This window comes from Conger conger, chromosome 2 (assembly GCF_963514075.1).
Source record: "Conger conger chromosome 2, fConCon1.1, whole genome shotgun sequence".
In the NCBI taxonomy this organism is placed as follows: Eukaryota; Metazoa; Chordata; class Actinopteri; order Anguilliformes; family Congridae; genus Conger; species Conger conger.
This window is the reverse complement of record NC_083761.1, coordinates 46468244-46485462: the sequence shown is the minus strand read 5'-3', so window position 1 is coordinate 46485462 and position 17219 is coordinate 46468244. Positions and strand designations below refer to the sequence as shown.

At 42.1% G+C, this 17219-nt stretch overlaps 2 protein-coding genes across 2 annotated transcripts in view; one reads left to right on the top strand and one right to left on the bottom strand.

Moving 5' to 3' along the window:
* The window catches only part of LOC133122501 (C-type mannose receptor 2-like), a 35619-nt gene extending 32033 nt beyond the window's left edge, over nucleotides 1-3586 (top strand). Inside the window, exons 24-29 of the mRNA XM_061232495.1 lie at nucleotides 242-407; nucleotides 504-641; nucleotides 1013-1126; nucleotides 1525-1701; nucleotides 1951-1977; nucleotides 2286-3586. Coding sequence (XP_061088479.1) covers nucleotides 242-407; nucleotides 504-641; nucleotides 1013-1126; nucleotides 1525-1701; nucleotides 1951-1977; nucleotides 2286-2506 — 843 coding nt within the window. The 3' untranslated portion in view covers nucleotides 2507-3586. The remainder of the gene's footprint in view (nucleotides 1-241; nucleotides 408-503; nucleotides 642-1012; nucleotides 1127-1524; nucleotides 1702-1950; nucleotides 1978-2285) is intronic.
* Nucleotides 3587-8751: 5165 nt separating this feature from the next.
* becn1 (beclin 1, autophagy related) lies at nucleotides 8752-16336 on the bottom strand. The gene is made up of 12 exons (XM_061231093.1): nucleotides 16166-16336; nucleotides 15596-15729; nucleotides 15128-15192; nucleotides 14776-14834; nucleotides 14068-14158; nucleotides 13844-13980; nucleotides 13390-13584; nucleotides 12933-13079; nucleotides 12109-12258; nucleotides 11674-11734; nucleotides 11022-11164; nucleotides 8752-10089 (listed from the first exon to the last, which is right to left on the bottom strand). The coding sequence occupies exons 2-12, from the start codon at nucleotides 15720-15722 to the stop codon at nucleotides 9921-9923; spliced, it is 1344 nt and encodes a 447-aa protein (XP_061087077.1). The 5' UTR covers nucleotides 15723-15729; nucleotides 16166-16336; the 3' UTR covers nucleotides 8752-9920.
* Between the last annotated feature and the right edge of the window lie 883 nt (nucleotides 16337-17219).

Below are 17219 nucleotides of genomic sequence, written 5' to 3'. Positions count from 1 at the left end.
AGCCTGGGTCCTGGGTATGTGTGTGTGTATGTGTGTATGTGTGTGTATGGGTGTGTATGGGTGTGCATGTCTGTGCGTGTGTGTGCGTGTGTGCGCGTTTCTGCGTGTGTGCATGAGTGTGCCAGCGTGCCTGCGTGTGCATATGTATGTGTGTATGTGTGAATGTGTGTAAGCGTGTGTGTGTGTGTGTGTGTGCATTTGTGTGTGAGTTCTTGTGAACTGGTCTCGATGTCATCCTTAGGTTCGGAGCTATACCTGGATGGGTGAGAATCAGTTGGCCTACAGCGATTGGCGGGAGGGGGACCCCAGGCACACGACGGGCTGTGGTTACATGACCCAAGAGGGCCTGTGGGCTACGGTCTCGTGTGAGGAAAAAGTGAATACGGCCATCTGTCAGATCAGCTCAGGTACCGTGCAGCTTCATTCACTGTGGCCTTTACAGTGGTGTATGTCCGTGTTCGTGAGTGAGTGAACCTTTTCTCGGCTCTCCCTGTCTCCTCAAGATAACCAGACGCTCGTCTCTGGGGACTGCCCTCATCTCCTGGGCAACATGAACTGGGTGCATTTCCGCAACGAGTGTTACTCCTTCAACCTGCACAAGGTCATGCTTCAACACGAGGCAGCCGACTACTGCCAGGGAGGTGAGCACACGGACACGGGACTCGGATTCGCCTGGTTACGGAATCGCAAAAAGCACTAACTTCTCTGCCATTCGCTTTATCATTCTATCTCTCTTTCGCTCTCTTTCTCACTCCCCCTCTCCCATTTTCCTTCTTTCACTTTTTGTCTCTATCTCTGCCACACTCTCGTTCTCTCTCTCTCTAGTTTTTTTTATCTCTGGGGGTTTCTAGGTCTGTTTTTTTGTCTGTCTTTTCAATTTTTTATGTTTGATTTCTTTGGGTTACAAGAATTATATGACTCCTTTTATAGTTGTTATAATAAAGGGCAATTAAAAACCGAAGGTCTCTCTCTTTCTCTATCTGCCTTCTCTCTTTGACTCTTCCTCTTTTAGCTGGTGCTGAACTTCTGCACATCAATGATGAGACAGAAAGTGGCTTTGTGTGGGAGCATATTGAGAGCTACCAGGAACAAGCCCAAGGAGCCTGGCTGGAGATGGTCTCTAAAGGTAAAGAAGAGGAGCAGAGAGTGCCAGTATTTGCTGTAATTTGGTCAAGCTATTGAGACCACACTATTAATCATATAAAATAACTCAATTATAACTAATTATAAAAATAACTATTTTTAGAAAGGGGTGTATCAATTGCTTTAGTGCAATCTGATTTGTTCTAGCAAGTTCTTATCAGTGTTTATTTATAAGTAAGTGGTTGAACATAAAACTGTAAGTGTTTGTAAGTTGAACATAAAACTATTAAATACTGTAGGCATAATAAGGCTAAATACTTGCTAAATGCACAATAAATATGGTCAAAAAAGCTTTGTTAATATTAAATTACATCTACAGGTCCAAGTGCACACTTGGTGTGAATGTTTTGTACAAAATGCAGTTCTCTTTCTGAACCATAGGGGGCAGTGTGACAGGGTCTGAGAGCAACAAGGTGGCATACACAAACTGGAAGGTGCAGGGCACTAACCTGAGCACACTGCCGGCCAAAACATGCTTCTGGATCCAGAGCAGCACAGGCCTGTGGACAACAGACCTCTGCAACGCCACCTATGGTGTCATCTGCCGGATGGGCCAAAGTAAGAACTACATTCTATATACAATTTCAAATGATGAAATACAAATTCAGGTTAACTAAGCAAAATTTTAGTTGTCTGCTGGTGCAAGGTAAACACCACCATCATTTTTTATAGGTGGTGCTTTAGCACCAGTGGTACCACCCACTGCTTTTCTTTTAAAGTGTGTTTTCCTTTGACAGTTTCTTTACAAAAACCTCCTGTCAAACAGTAGAAATACCTGATACTGATCTGTCCTGGTTTCCATTGCAGGTCCGACTCATAGTTCTGCGTCTTCCTGTGAGAACTACTTTTCTTTTCTTTTCGTTGTCACTATACTGTACAGATTCCTGACAAGCTGTAATGCCAGTAATGTATCACTCCAGCTGTCATTGGATAACAAAAGTTTGTTTCAGTTTTTATGACCTGCTATGTTGAGTAGTTCTGAATTGTAACAGTTCAATTCCCGAGTGGTCTCCATTACTGATCCCTTTCACCTCTTTCCTCATTTATCCTTACTCTCTGGCTCTGAATCTCCCGCTGCCACTCCTCCGTGGCGCTGCCCTCCTTCTCTCTTTCTCCTTCGACGTCTCGCGCCGCGACCGCAGGGAAACCCGATTACCAGCCGACCGTGCTGGTGGTGGTGGTGACCGCGCTGCTTCTGGTCCTCCTCGTGGCGGGAGTGATTTACCTTTACCGCCGGCGCGCCGCGGCCACCCAAGGGTCCTTCGAGGGGGCGCGCTACAGCCGGACCAACTCCAACCCCTCGGAGCAGATGGAGAAGAACATCCTGGTGTCCGACATGGAGATGAACGAGCAGGCGGAGTAGCAGGGCCGAAGGACCCGTGGAGGTAGAGACACGGAGGACTGGATGGACCGACTGACTGTTATTTTTACTTTTTTATTTTCCTTTGGGAAGACTGTGAGGCCGTGCAGAGCACGGCTGACAGCGGTCTTGAATGGACACCAAAACCCCCTCGCCGAGCGTTGTGCCCCTGGCTGCAAGTGAAATGCGCATTCGGATGCTCCCACCCTGCTACACCCAATCAGATCGTCAGCTCAGTTCAGTAGATGGGTCACACGTTTCCCTTCTTTACTGCCATTTAGCAGACACTGCTATCCAGAGCACTTTAATGCAGGGGTTAAAGTGCAGTAAATTCCTAAAGGGGTAAGTGTATTCCCAAGGAGAGAATAATGTATCTGAAGATACATTTATTCAGTACATGAAGGAAGAATTCACCCCTACACAAAAAAATTGGGATAGTGGCAAGACGCAAAGTAGGATATGTGTAATATCCTAGAGTTCCTCAGTGGTCAGTGGTCGTCCAAGCCCATAGAATATTGTGTATTTGGAACGCAGGACATTCTGTGTTTAAAAAAAAATCTGTGTTTTAATCTCATTCACTATGCGTTCTGATCAAAATAACGAATACATTGGAATATCTGCATTTATAGAATGCATTATGTTTTTTTCCTGCATTTTGGCTCTTTTTTTCTGTGTAAAAGAACCCCAGAATCCTGCGTAAAAGCAACCACTGTAAAGATTTAGAGAAATTACTCCCAAAGACATGAGTAAGTGAGCAGAACTGTTTATTTAGTAAGTATAGGTGAATTGACATTCATGCACTTGCCTACTTGAAATCATCCCTAAGTGTGTGGGAACATTCCTTGTCAGTTGATAAAGTGTCAATACAGTTTTTTAAACTTTATATTGAAAGAGGGCATTGAGGTTAACAAGTTAGTTGAAATAAGAAATTACACCATTTCCATGCTGACCTCACCTCGAACTTCAATAGTCCCTTGCATAGTAATTTCCTGTTATGTCTGAGTCAAATAAGTAAAATGCTTCATGAGACAGGATTGTATTAAAATGCCAAATGCTGATGGTCATTGGGCAATTTTAGACAAATTTGTACGGAGTGAGAGGATGTCTGTATTGAGTGTGTGTACTCCGAGAGAGTCTGTAGCGGTTGAGAATATGTCTACCCCGAGTGAGAGAAAGTACTAGTATAGACAAAGTGTGAATGTGTTTACACTAAACGAGAACTACATTTGGACAGAATTAATGTGTTTGGAATGACTGAATGTATGCATGTAATATACCGACAGTGCAGTTTGTAAGTATTTGGACAATGGCGTAATTTCTGTCCTTTTGGCTCCATATTACATTACATCACAGGCATTTGGCAGACACTCTTATCTAGAGCGACCTACAACAAAATTTACTCCAGCACATTGGATTGGATTATTACTATCAACTACTGATGAATATGAGGTTGAAGTGCAAACACTCACCTATATTATTATTTGATTATTCAGTCATTTCCTTAGTGTGGGTATAAGAAAGCGTTGAGAGTATCTATTCTTGGTTCTAGGCTTTTTATTGCCTTTGGACTGGTGTTTGTTAACATGTAGACCATAGTTGTGCTAATTACAGTCAAGAAGCCATTATTAGACTGATCCGTAAGAAAAATACTGTTATAAACTGTTCGGAACATCTTTAAGAAGAAAGAGAGCACTGGTGAGCTCAGTATTTACAGAGGGGCTGGTAGGCCATGGAAGGCCTTTTGGAAGCCAGTTGATGATCAAAGAATCGAAGAAAAACCCCCCAAACACCTGTCTGACAGATCAGAAACACTCGTCAGGAGCCAGTGTGGCAGTGACTACTCTCCACAGAAGACTTCACAAACAGATCTATAAAGGCTACACTGCCAGATGCAAACAACTAGTTCGCTACAAAAACAGGATGACCAAGATGCAGTTTGCTAAGTAGTACCTAAAAGAGCCTGTGGAGTTCAGAAAAAAGGTCTTGTGGACAGATGAGATCAAGATTGACATGTATCAGAGAGATACAAGAGCAAAGTGTGGGGGCTATAAGGAATTGCCCAAGAACCAAACCAAACCTCTTATCAGAGAAACATGGTGGTGTAGAATTAATTCTGAAGTGTAGTGAAGCATTTTATCTGCTCGAGTTCAATCAAATGCCTCAAACCCCATTAGACGGTGCTTCATCCCACATCAAGACAACAGTCCCAAACATACACTAGTGCTCTCTTTATTCTTAATGATGTTCCAACTAGTTTGTTTTGGTTAGCCTAATCTATGGCCTATGTTTCTAGCTGGTTTTTTTTTCTTTCATTTCTCAACCTCATAATGGCTTTCTTGACTGTCATTTGCATAACTCTGGTCCTCATGTTGACAAACGGCAAAAACAGACTCCAAAGGCAATCAAACACCAAGAATCAAGATTAGATGCTGAAAGCTTTCTTAAACCTCCAATAAGGATGTGATTGAATACACCTGAGGAATCAGAAACAGCTGAGAAGCCAACTGTCCCGATTACTTTTGTTCACCTAAAATGGAGGGACTATGTATAAAAAGGGAAGCAAATCCTACATGGCTCACCTGATATGGATGTAAAGGTGACAGTCTTTATCCTCATATCCATTGTTTCATTTCAAATGCAATGTGCTAGAGTACAGACCCAAAAGAACAAGAAATTGTACCTCTGTCCAAATATTTATGCACTGTAGGTACATCTCATCAATATCAACGCAGAATCAGAGAACCAGAGGTTCATGCTTTGCTGTCCAGCTCGGAAGAGGTTGTGGAAACTGATGGACCCAGTTTTTTTCTTCTTTAATGTCTTTTAGATTTGTATTTCTTCTTGGGTCTTTTGACGCTGAATGAACAGTGTTTTGCATTACTTTTAATGTACATTTTAGCTCTCCACTGTGAATAATCATGAAAACTATGGTACATTTTTGTTTCTCCCCATGGAGCATCATTTATTGTATTTGGCCTATATGTGCGGTTTTGTACAACTGGTCAACAGTGTCATAATCTGGTGCAGTTTGTCAGAGTGAAAGGTTCAGTTAAATGGTCTTCTCTGATTCCGGTGCAGTACTTAATAAGCCTGAACCTGATTCTCATATTTCTCATAGTCACCTTGCTGGAGATAAGGAAGACCTGAGTTTAAATTAAGCATACATGTAGTATGAATTCAGAGTGAAAATAGCATTCTGAAGAAGAATATTACATTGCTACATTATAATAAGTATATTACATCATAAATGTCAACAGTAGTTGCTCTTGTGACAAGAAGTTTTTGGAGACTAGATTGAATTCTGTTTATTGACAGACTGTTTGACACTATAGGCTGGGGAAACAGGAGGAATATGTTTTTGCTGCTCTCGGGAAATAATAAGGTCTGGTTTGATAATCTCAGTTTGGATAGCCAGACAGGCACAAAATGAAAGTAATTACTTTCTAAATTTAAAAACTATAAAACCTCCAAATTGTTAACCAGTTCATCTTCAAGTGTCTTTCTTGCTTATCATAGAAAAAGGATAGGATATTTGACTGAATGCGTCATTTGCCGTAAGCAGTCACAATTTATGCTGAAAATCTCTTGTGACTCATTTAGGTCATCTGGTCTGAAGTACTGTAGGTAATGCGCAAATGCCAACAACCCATTCTTTTTCTATTCAATTCCATTTTGGGAATGAATTGCAGTTCCAGTGCTATGGAATTTTCGGAGATTTGGTGGTTTTTCACGGTTGAGTATGACATTTTTACTGATGCTTTTTCTGGCGGCTTGACGAGGAGTGTGGAATTTTGGAGGGGGACGACCAGCAGCGTAATGTTTTGAGAAGAGTTCACCGTCAGGTCTGCAACCAATAAGCAGGAGGAGGAGAGGCAGGAAAGGGGGGAGGGAGAGAGGGATAAAATGAGGGCAAGTTGAGAAATAGAGAAAAAGAAATGAATAAGGGGAAGTGAGAGGGGAGAGGCTGAGAGAAGCCAGCGCTGAGGAGAAAAACAAGTTGTGAATCTCAGGCCTGCCCCCTGGTGGAGGTCATGTTTATTACTCAAGAGAGCAGTTGTAAAAGCCAGAATCATGGTGGGTAAGTACAGGGATGCTTTTGTGCACTGCTACAAGACTTATAGTCGGACAAGAGTAGGACATTAACAAGGCTGAGGAAATCAAAGCAGACTATGTGACCAAATCCATTAAGTGCACTTCTCTTGTGTGCAGGGAGCTTCCTCAAGGTACTGTCAAGCAGAAGGTAGAGGAGGGAAGAAATAATAGCAGCTACAGGGGTCATTTGTACATTTGAATCTCTGTGAAGTCGATTTCAAACATGCACCTGTAATTGTGTTCCGAACAATTTTGTTATTTTCATACAAAATGAATAAAGAATGTTGGCTTTATAAAAAACAAGTATCCACTTTTACTTCAAAAATGTTTTTGTTCATTTTTGTTTACTGGAGAAAATCTGATATTGTGTTCAAGGAAACAATACTTAATACAATAAAAACCCTCTTGATACCTTGCCCACACATATAGCCTTACCTTTCCCTCTACAACTGCCACCGCTAGAAGACAAATGGCAGGAGCCCATCCTGCATTCTTCACTCACACTTTCTTCATCTCAGTTCTACGGGGGTCACATAGAGGAAGGGGCAAAGCAATTACATACACATGTAGACAAAAAGAGCAGAATTATTTATGGTGTAGACATGCTTTAACCTAGTGTTCTGGCCCCTCTCGCTCATAGTACAAGCACAGCTAACCCCAAACCCGACGAGCTGTTCGGGGGCTCAACCATTTCAGCTTTAGATCTTGTTGTGAGATTCCTTCTCACGTCCTCAAGCCAATCACAAGGAAAAAAAACTGCTTTCACTACGGAATTGAACGTGTTGTTGCACTGTTTATTTCTGTAGTGAAAGAAGTTTTTTTTCCCAGTTACTGGTCTGAGAACCTTGTACATGAGCTCGCTGTGTTTCAGAGAGCCTATACAAAACGACAAATACGTGAAATAGTGAATCGTTTTAGATTCAAATACTTTTCAATGCTTTACTGAGCTTTTTGTCATTTTGTATAGGCTCTCTGAAACACAGCGAGCTCATGTACAAGGTTCTCAGACCAGTAACTGTTATGCAGTTGCTAAGTATAGATGCCCCCCCCCCCCCCCCCCCATTCGTGAGCAAACAACAATTGTATGATTTGTGCTCATCATACAGCAAGCTACTGGTATGGTGTTGAAGTGCCGACTAAGAAACATTTTAGCTAATGACATTACATTTCCAACAGTGTATAGTTTGTTCCACTTGCATAAAACAACAGAAGTCTTTCACCTCCGTAACGGAATGCTACGATTTGGCAAAACATTTGAGATTTTATGCCAAAAAAGTTTGACAACAAAAAATTATTTTGCGATGCTATGTCTAAATAGAGGACTTCCTTGGGGTGGGTGAATATTTCTGAAGAAGACAATGAAAACACCCTTGACTCCACAATAGAGGGTATTTTCAGTCACGTGACCAAATTTTATATTGGTGAGCATGTAAATACATTCTCAAAATATTTCATTATTATTCAGTATGCATACAGAAGCAGCCTGCTTTTGAATAATAGCATGTGTAATTGTGGAATGTGCTTGACTTTGTTGACGGAGGTTGGGCATTTGACAAAAACTTCAATCAAATGGCCTCAATGAATATATTTGTATTCAAAATGTCATTATTGTTTTCACTTTTTACGATCTTCTCAACCTGTTGCTGTCTGAGGCGAGCAAAAGGAAAGGGAGGTTGAGAGGGAGAGGTGGGGGTGCGAATACTTTTTGCTCATGTATTTTCCACATGTCCTTGTGGAGTCTCCAATGTCCTTTTTGTAAAACTGCTTAGAAATCTAAGAAAAAATGCACATTTTTGGTGATTTGTCCAGTATTGTGGCTGTGGCTCCAATGTGTTAATCTATAATCTGTATTCACTCAAAAACCGAAAATCTTTTCAGTGAGAAAAAAATCTTCTTCCGCAATTTTGTTTTAGCAATACTTAAAAGTAAGTCTGACTCTTGGAAAACTAGCCATAAAGGGTTACTTTTCAGAAGAGTCCAGGATTATGCCTGTAGTTAAAAGGGTTCAAGAATAGAAAGCATTTCATTTTTGGTATGTCATTTCCAAGCTTGTGTTCAGAAAAGGGGTGATACTCAAGGGGATAAGCACAAACAGTACGCTAAATAACATCCACATACAGTAAAGCATTCTGTGAACAATGAAAACTACCCGGAAATTACCTTTCACACATTTTATTGCAATCCTGCACAGATAGTACATTTTATTTTGTAAAATTTTGTATGATGAAAACTATGTTCTGCAACTAGCTAGCTTGTTGCAAACCCAATACAATAATACAAACAACAATGTAAAATGTGCATAAATAACCATAAGATCTTAAATGCTATTGTTTAATTTACACTGCTGCAAAATGCAACATTGCACACAAGTTTGCTTGTTCATTAGCTGGCTGAAATTGAGACTTAAATCCTTTGCATCCGTTCAGAATAATTTCATTTTCCCAACTCAAAACCCAACCAACTTCAGCCAGCTACAGACGTCTGCAAGCCAGTCAGTCCACCGACTGTAGACAAAGGGAAGGAATACAGTGAAATAACTTGGCAAAAAAACTGCTGCTGGAAGAACAGCTTGTTTAAACAAGTCCTTTCTCTCGATAAAATGGTACCCGCATCTCACACTCAGCTCACCGGGTTAACTGTGAAAACAGTCTTCTTAACACATACATAATTTATAATATTAGTGTATTATCAGTATAATTTTATTACGCCATAATTTTAAACATTCGTCTCAACCACAAACCTTTTCTGCCGTTCAGATGGTGTCAAGTCATATTATCAGTGCAGTTTGACTAAGTGTTTTAATCTTATAATAACACGAGATGTTATTTTATTCTCAAGTAGAAAATATTAACTTGTTGAAGTTGTTTGCTTGACAAGTGGAATTTTCTTACCCCACTGACAAATCTTGAAATGAGACAGTCTTCTAATTTAGCAAAAAAATAAATAATAAGATAAGTCTAAATGCAAGACTAAAATACTTGTTGTGGTGTGGTGTTTTGGAGATTTACTTATTTCTTGGTTTTTGCAGTGCATGACAATAACATTAAAGAAAATTAAGGGGGGGGGGGGGGGGCATAAAATATATTATTATGCATATAGTATCTGTAACAACTGATCAAAAAGCTCACAAAATATTTGAATGAATGACAGAGGCACATGGCAGCACTCCCGAGGACTAACAGGATGCGCCTCCATCTTGGTTTCATCAGACGACCCTTCTCAAAGGGACGGTGAAGTATGAAGCATATTTTTATTTGAATAGTTTTTATAACTGTAAAATAACTGTAATGAGGGGGCTTTCATCAAGATGGGCCTTCTTTGGCCTTCATTTGTTGTAGAACTGGGAGGAGACCCAGGCCAGGCCCCACTTGAGGTTGGTGAGCATGAACTTGAGAGCCTTGGTCCACTGCTCCTCCGAGTTGAACTGGGTTTTGATGGAGTAGGACCCGCCACTGCCCCCCGTGTCCTCGATCTTCCCCTTCTCCACGTCCATCCTGCAGGGCCACGTTCAAAAGAGCTTACAATACAGGTAATCACAGTGTACAGGGTTTTCCTCCAATACTCTACCTCAGATCACCAGTTATACAAGCTCCATCCTGCATCTGACTAACAGCCAAGAAGATAATATAAATTGTGGGGTTGGGGTGAGTTCAAGTCAAATTGGGATTAATAGGGAGAATTCAATTTCAAATCTTAAGAAGGCTGGAAATTGGAAGTTCCAATTCAAATTTTTTGTAGTGCCAATTCATGAACTGGAATCCAGATTTGAATTTGAATCAGAAGTGAATCTGAATGTCTCAGACTTTGGAATAGGAACTGATTTGGCATTTAAACATTTTAAACTGGAACTGCCATACTTGGAATTTATATTTTCCAGGTCAAGTGTTTTCCAGTTTGGACAATGCAACATTTCTTAGTTTGATGATTTCTGTATGTGAAGATAATACTCTTAATACAAACTATACAAACAACTTACCAAGACACTTAGATGACTGATTTTTTTTTTTGCTAAATAAATCAAAGCATGGAAATGAGGATACCTCAGATTTGAAATTCACTGAATTGAAATGGAATTGAACACAGGTGACTGACTGAATTTGTGTGTGGGGAAATTTGATCTCATTTCAGATTAGAGATAATTCAGAAAATCATTTAAAGAACATATTTTTTAATTGAAAGGTATAATAGTTTAATTGGAATTGGAAATCATGTTAAATAATAGTAACATACAGCCATATGCAGATTTTATTACCTTAAGACTTTTTGCCATCAAAGTCAACCGACTCCAAAATTCCAACATTGCACTGGCACAAATTAAATTTGAATTGCAAAAGTAATACTAAAATCAGAAAAGCTAGTCCTTGGTTAAAAATACATTAAAACCCCAGCTCTGCAGTAATGTGCCTCCCCCTCCTCCCCCACTGACCTGTAGGGCAAGCAGAAGCCGGTGTCGCCTTTCTCCACCTCCTCCTTGAACTGCTGCACGCAGTCCAGGAAGGCCACCATGGCGTGGTCAAACTTATTGTCCCAGAAGAAACGCAGGCCTCCAGAGCAATACAAGGGCAGCTCCTTCACATCCAGATAAGAAGAGGAGTGAGACAGGAAGTGACCTGCTTTAGCTGGCCTCAGTTTCAGTCACCTCAGTTAGCTTCTACCCCCGTCAGGCTGCATATACACTAGGTTCCACCACTGACATTACAAAGCCTGATTTATACTGTGTAGCGTTTTGCATTTATACTTCAGCGAAGGTCTGCGATGAGGGTTCTGTTGTCTTTATGCTAACAAGATCCCAAACAGCTGAGGTTTACATTTCTGAAAACACAGCATAGCCTGGCGTAGTCCATCCGTGTTCCGTCTGGCTGTCCAATAAACACTGCGCAACAAAGTTCCGCGATCAAACATTCTACAGGTGCGTGACACTGAGAAAATCTGTAGTGCAACACTTTTCTTTTTCATCATAGGATACTTGTCGTAAGGGTATGTGATGAAGTATGAAGTATGGCTTTAGGCTTCTCTTTTTAGCCTTAGCATGCCGCTACTCTACAAAACCCCCGTTAGAATGTCCGTTCGCATCTTACCTTGGACTTGTCTGACAGAGACTCCAGGTAGGAGTGGTTTCCGTAGGGGACCAGCCGGTACCTGCAGAGAGGTTATAACCAGGAGAAGACACACTTAAGTGTTTCCTAGCATCCCATACAGTTGAAGACATCACTTCGCTAAGATGGGGCAGCCTGTAGCCTAGTGGCTAAGGATACATGACTGGAACCCGGAAGAATCGAGCTTGGTGGTTCAATCCCCTGTGTAGCCACGATAAAACCCCACAGCAGTTGGGCCCTTGAGCAAGGCCCCCGCATTGCTCCAGGAGGGATTGTCCCCAGCTTAGTCTAATCAACTGTAAGTCACCTTAGCTAAAGCGTCAGCATAATAGCAAATGATTATTAATAATAATAATAATAATAATAATAATATGATGTGTTGTTTGTGAATACACTGTGGCTGTTCGCCCTCCTGACCTCTGGAAGCGCAGGCCCATCTTGTTAGCCAGGGCGTGCAGCAGCAGCACAGTCTGGCCCCAGGCGGCGTTGATCTCGTTCCACTCCACCGGCACGCTGGGAAGCCGCCCCAGGCGGAAGTTGTTTATGGTCCCGAACTGGCCGCTGTGCCTGCGGCCCAGACAGAGGGGCTCAGGAAAAAGCTCCACTACAGCTTAGGCCAGTTTATCGTCCAGCGACTATAACATATACACACACTCAGTGAGCACTTTATTAGGTATTATCCACTTATAGAGGTTTTGAAGCGTTGTGTGTTCAGAGATGCTCTTCTGCATACCACTGTTGGTGTGTGGTTATTTGAGTTACTGTCACCTTCCTGTCAGCTTTGACCAGTCTGGCCCTTCTCCTCTGACCTCTTTCATTAACAATGCTTTTCTGCCCGCAGAACTGCTGCTCACTGGATATTTTTTGTTTTTCACACGATTCTCTGCAAACTCTAGAGACTGTTGTGCGTGAAAATCACAGGAGATCGGCAGTGTCTGAGATACTCAAACCACCCTGTCTGCCACCAACAATCATTCCACGGTCAAATCACTTAGATCACATTTCTTCCCCATTCTGATAATTGGTCTGATAAACAGCTGAAAATCTTGACCACATCTGCATGCTTTTATGCATTTAGTTGCTGCCACAGGATTGGCTGATTAAATATTTGAATGCTGGTATACAGGTCTACCTAATAAAGGGGTCACCGAGTGTACAAACACATTTGAGTCGGCCAGAGTATAAAGGAAATGCCGCTGGACAATAAACCGCCCTTTTCTCTCAAAGGGCTGTGTGCATACCAGATGTGGAAGGTGGCGTTGAAGACGTTGGTCTTCTTCAGCCGGTCCAGCTGGATCTGGCAGTAGCGCATCTGGTTGTCCACGCTCTTCAGCTCGTCATCCAGCTCCAGCTGCTGCCTCTTGAACTCGCTGTACTCCTTCTGGTACCTGGGCAACAAGGCTTAAGATGGGTACACTGAGCCACATCGGCCGTTGTGTGTTACATGACACACTGGGCGATGTAGCCCCAACAATAACACGTCTTTCAGCTGAACCTGCATGCTTTTTTTTTTTCAGCTGCATGCTTTTGTGCATTTAGTTGCTGCCACATGATTGGCTGATTAAATATTTGCATTAACGGTGTACAGGTCTACCTAATAAAGTGTTCAGCGAGTGTACACTCACTGAAGCTCCCCAAACACCCCACTCCCCACTCACTGCACCTTCACTGATTCCCCACTCTCCACTCCCCACTCACTGTAGCTCCTCGGTGTCCAGCTGCTGGGTGTGGCTGCGGCCCTGCGCCAAGTCGTTGGCGACGGCTTCCCGCTGGCCCTCAATGGCCTCCAGCTCCTGGATGAGCGACTCCTCCTCCTCTTTCAGCTGCTGCAGCTCCGCCAGCAGGGTGTCCTCCTCCTCCTCCTGCAGGTGGGACAGCAGCTCCAGGCAGTTCCTGCAGACATTACAGCTATTAGACTGTAGCCTTCATCCAAAACAATGGCTGATTAGGCTAAGCAGGGGCCAATCCACCCCTGGAGCAATGTCGGGTTAAGGGCCTTGCACAAGATCCAGCTACACGGATCTTATCATGGCTACGCAGAGATTGACATGTTTTCTCAACCAAAGCCGAAACCCCTCGGGATTTGGGTGGAGCCACACATATCAGGCTTGGGACTGAAAGTGTTAAGAGGCATGCTGATGGAGACACTCACTTGTAGTTGAGGCACTCATTCTCTGTGATGTTGAGCTGCGTGTCCAGGTGGTCCAGGAGGGTGTCTGTGCACTCCTCACACAGGGGGTGGTCCACGTCCGTCTGCCCCGACATAATGTCGAACAGGTCGCTGGTCACCTGGGGCGGGAGGAAGGAGATGAGCACGGCTGATGGGTTTCCAGACTGGGTGAAATTAACCCAAAAAACAACGGGAGGTGCCCTCACCTTCAGCCTGCGGCTGAGGTTCTCCATGGTGCCCCCGTCCGACGCCTCCCCAATTAGAGTGAAGCTGTTGGCGCTCTCTGTGGACATCATTCTGCAGGGCGGAGAACGAGGCCGGTTCGAACGGATGTCGGGCGTGCGGGAGGGTGCAGGCATTACATTACAGTCATTTAACTGACGCTCTTATCCAGAGCGACGTACAGTGGATTAAGACTAAGCAGGGGACGTGGGGTTAACTCAAGGGCCCAACAGCTGTGCAGATCGCATCAGGGCTTGAACAACCAACCTTCCGGGTCCTAGTCATGTACTATACTACAGCCAACACAGTTAGCAGAGCCACTTTCTTTTCAGGAGTGGTTCAATCAGGACTTCTGCCCCATCACACCCCATTCAGTTATTTGAAACAATACAGTCCAAATGACCTTGCGATTCATCAAAAATGCAGCTCATCATAAGACACAAGGTCAGATTTTCTAAAATTATAAAATTTTATGTAATGTATACCATTTTGTTTTGATGATCAGTTAATTCAAAAAAGGGATTAGTACAGCTTTGCTGTATTTCATTAATTCAGCAGATATAATGCGCTCAGTGAATAGAAAAAACTGTCCAGAAGAATTTGCAATCCATTTATCATTGAACCAAAATTAATATCTGTCTCTGCATTGGAGACCAAGAAGGTGTGCGGATGGAAACTAAGACCTAACTCACCGCGCTGGTGGGATGTACTTTCTTGCCACGCCATCTTGCTTGTTTTCCACAAAGGTTTCCTTGAAGAACAGAAAAGTGTGTCATATAAGTCAGATACTGCCTTCATGATGCATCTTATCAGATTCTCCTCCCTGCGCCGAGAGGCTCCAGCCTGTCTGACTCTGCTCTTCTCAGACAGAGAGCGCTGGGCAGAGATCCTTCATTCTATAACCGCGATAAGCGACAACAGAATGTGAGAGGTTGATAGGTGGTGTTGGTGTGTGGATTTCAATGTGTGACGGTAGAATGTCAGGGTTTGATAAGAAACGAAACACGAGGACTTCCATTCTCTGCGTGCCGCCCCCACAGTTACCTCAGGAGCGTTCTCGCCCTCGTTGCTCTCTGTCTGTTTGCTTGGTGTCACCGTCACTAGTGGAGCTGATGGAAGGAGAGGAACAGTCACTCAACAAGGGTCATTTCACAAGCCTGCTAAAGTCTGCCACCATGGTAGCATGCATTAGACTGTGTGCTATCAGAAAACTGCCCACAACATTACGATAATTTGGCTCTAAAGTAAGTATTCACATATTCTACAAGTGCACTGCCAGGCAGCAAGTATTATAATAATTACATTTATCTAAAAACAATGATTATGACAATAATCAACATTATTCAACAATTATTGTATTTTTTCACTTAGTCATAATACATTTCCCCCTGCATCGAATTCTAGGTAAGGATTTTAGGTTAGAGTGTCCAGTGTTAGACAGAGCCAAGCACGGCGCCGATTCTTTACAGTGTCCAGTGTTTGAGAGAGCCAAGCACGGCGCCGATTCTTTACCAATGAGTTCCTGGATTGTGACGCGGTCCAGCACGTTAAAGGAGGTGTCCAGTTTGAGGGGCTGGCTGCAGCGTTGACAGACGAAGCTCACCTGCATGGTGGTGCTGGAGGATTTTGAACCCTCCATTATGTATCTGTGAAGATTATTATAACAAGATTATTTTACGTGTACATGGAAGTACGCAGGTGGAAAACAAAATAACTGATCGAACTAAATGCAGTCTAAAGAACCGCACCTTAACTAAATGAGAAACAGCAACGATAGTTATAACTGATGGTAACATTCTGTTAGCTAACTAAGTGACGAATGACATAAACGATATACCTGATAATATTATGACAAAGCGTTCAGAAAATAGTTTATCATATAACGACAGAAAAACGCATAAAAAGTGTTTTACCCAGCTATGTTGGATATATTGCAGTGCACCGATTAACGTAGCTAGCTAACGTTATTTGTATACAGTTTTTAAAACGCAACCCTGGCTAACATTGGAGCTAGCTACAAAGGAAACAATAGTTCGCTAGCTATCATCGTAGCCGAAGTGTTTCTTTTGGGAATAATCTTACCACTCTCGATCCGAGTGTTCTCCGTATGGGGTATGAATCTTCAGTATCTGTTGATACGACTCATTCAGCATCAGCAATAAACCTTAGAATATGTTGTCGGAATATTATAAAATTATGCAATCTGAAATACAACAGACATCTCAGAACTTTCCCTAAATGAAAACTTCCGGTTTTGCCGTGTTTTTCAAGGAAATGACGACATTAAACGGAGCACGTGCAAGTTCAGGCTGGGGCTTGATCAGAGGCAAGATCATCTCGCTGGGCTAGAATAGATGGACGCTGTGATGAAAAGATCCAAGTTACTTTTTAGCGAATGAAATATAACGTTGGACCTGAATATCGTATTGCACATGAATTATATGTTTACAAAAATCTTCAGATTAAGTACATTTTAAATGCATTTAATTTTGTGAAAAACAAAGTCAACGTAATGTAAAAATCACTACAATTATTTATGATTCTTCTTTTTTTCTTTATAACTTTTTACATTGTTTTAAAAAAATATCACTTGATCAGAGAAACTTGAAAACAGTTGTTGAATCACTTTTAAATGCATTGAGTTTTAATCCCCCCAGTTTGGTCAAAAAAATTGTGATCTAAACTCTGGGTACAAATGGTTATTTTGGTTGTTGGGTATATCACATATTCTGTCCAGCAAAGAACTGACTATGCGCATGTTATTGAAGTAATGACTGAAAAGCATTTTGGCTAATGACAATACATTTCCAACTGTCTATAATTTGTTAAGCTTGCATAAAACAACACAGCATTTTTTAACCTGTGTAATGAAACTGTACTGTTTTGTGAGTGAATTTTTCAACAGTGAATGAACAGTGAAAGCACCTTTGCCCTCCACAATAGAGCGCATTTTCAGTGACGTGACCCCATTTTATATAGGGTGAACATCTAAATACATTCTCAAAGCATTTGATTATTATTCAGTAAGCTTATAAATAAGGAGCAAGCCTGCTTTTGAATAATAAATAGCATGTGAAATTATGGAATGTGTTTGACTTGTTGATGGGGGTTGGGTATTAGCCAAAAACTTCAATCA

Excerpts from the sequence above, each read along its gene's own strand:
- becn1 (XM_061231093.1), bottom strand. The coding sequence starts at position 15,722 with ATGGAGGGTTCAAAATCCTCCAGCACCACCATGCAGGTGAGCTTCGTC. Across the intron at positions 14,159-14,775 it reads AAGTACATCCCACCAGCGCG|AATGATGTCCACAGAGAGCG; the intron begins GTGAGTTAGGTC and ends TCCGCCCTGCAG. Across the intron at positions 10,090-11,021 it reads GGCTTCTGCTTGCCCTACAG|GATGGACGTGGAGAAGGGGA; the intron begins GTCAGTGGGGGA and ends GTGGCCCTGCAG.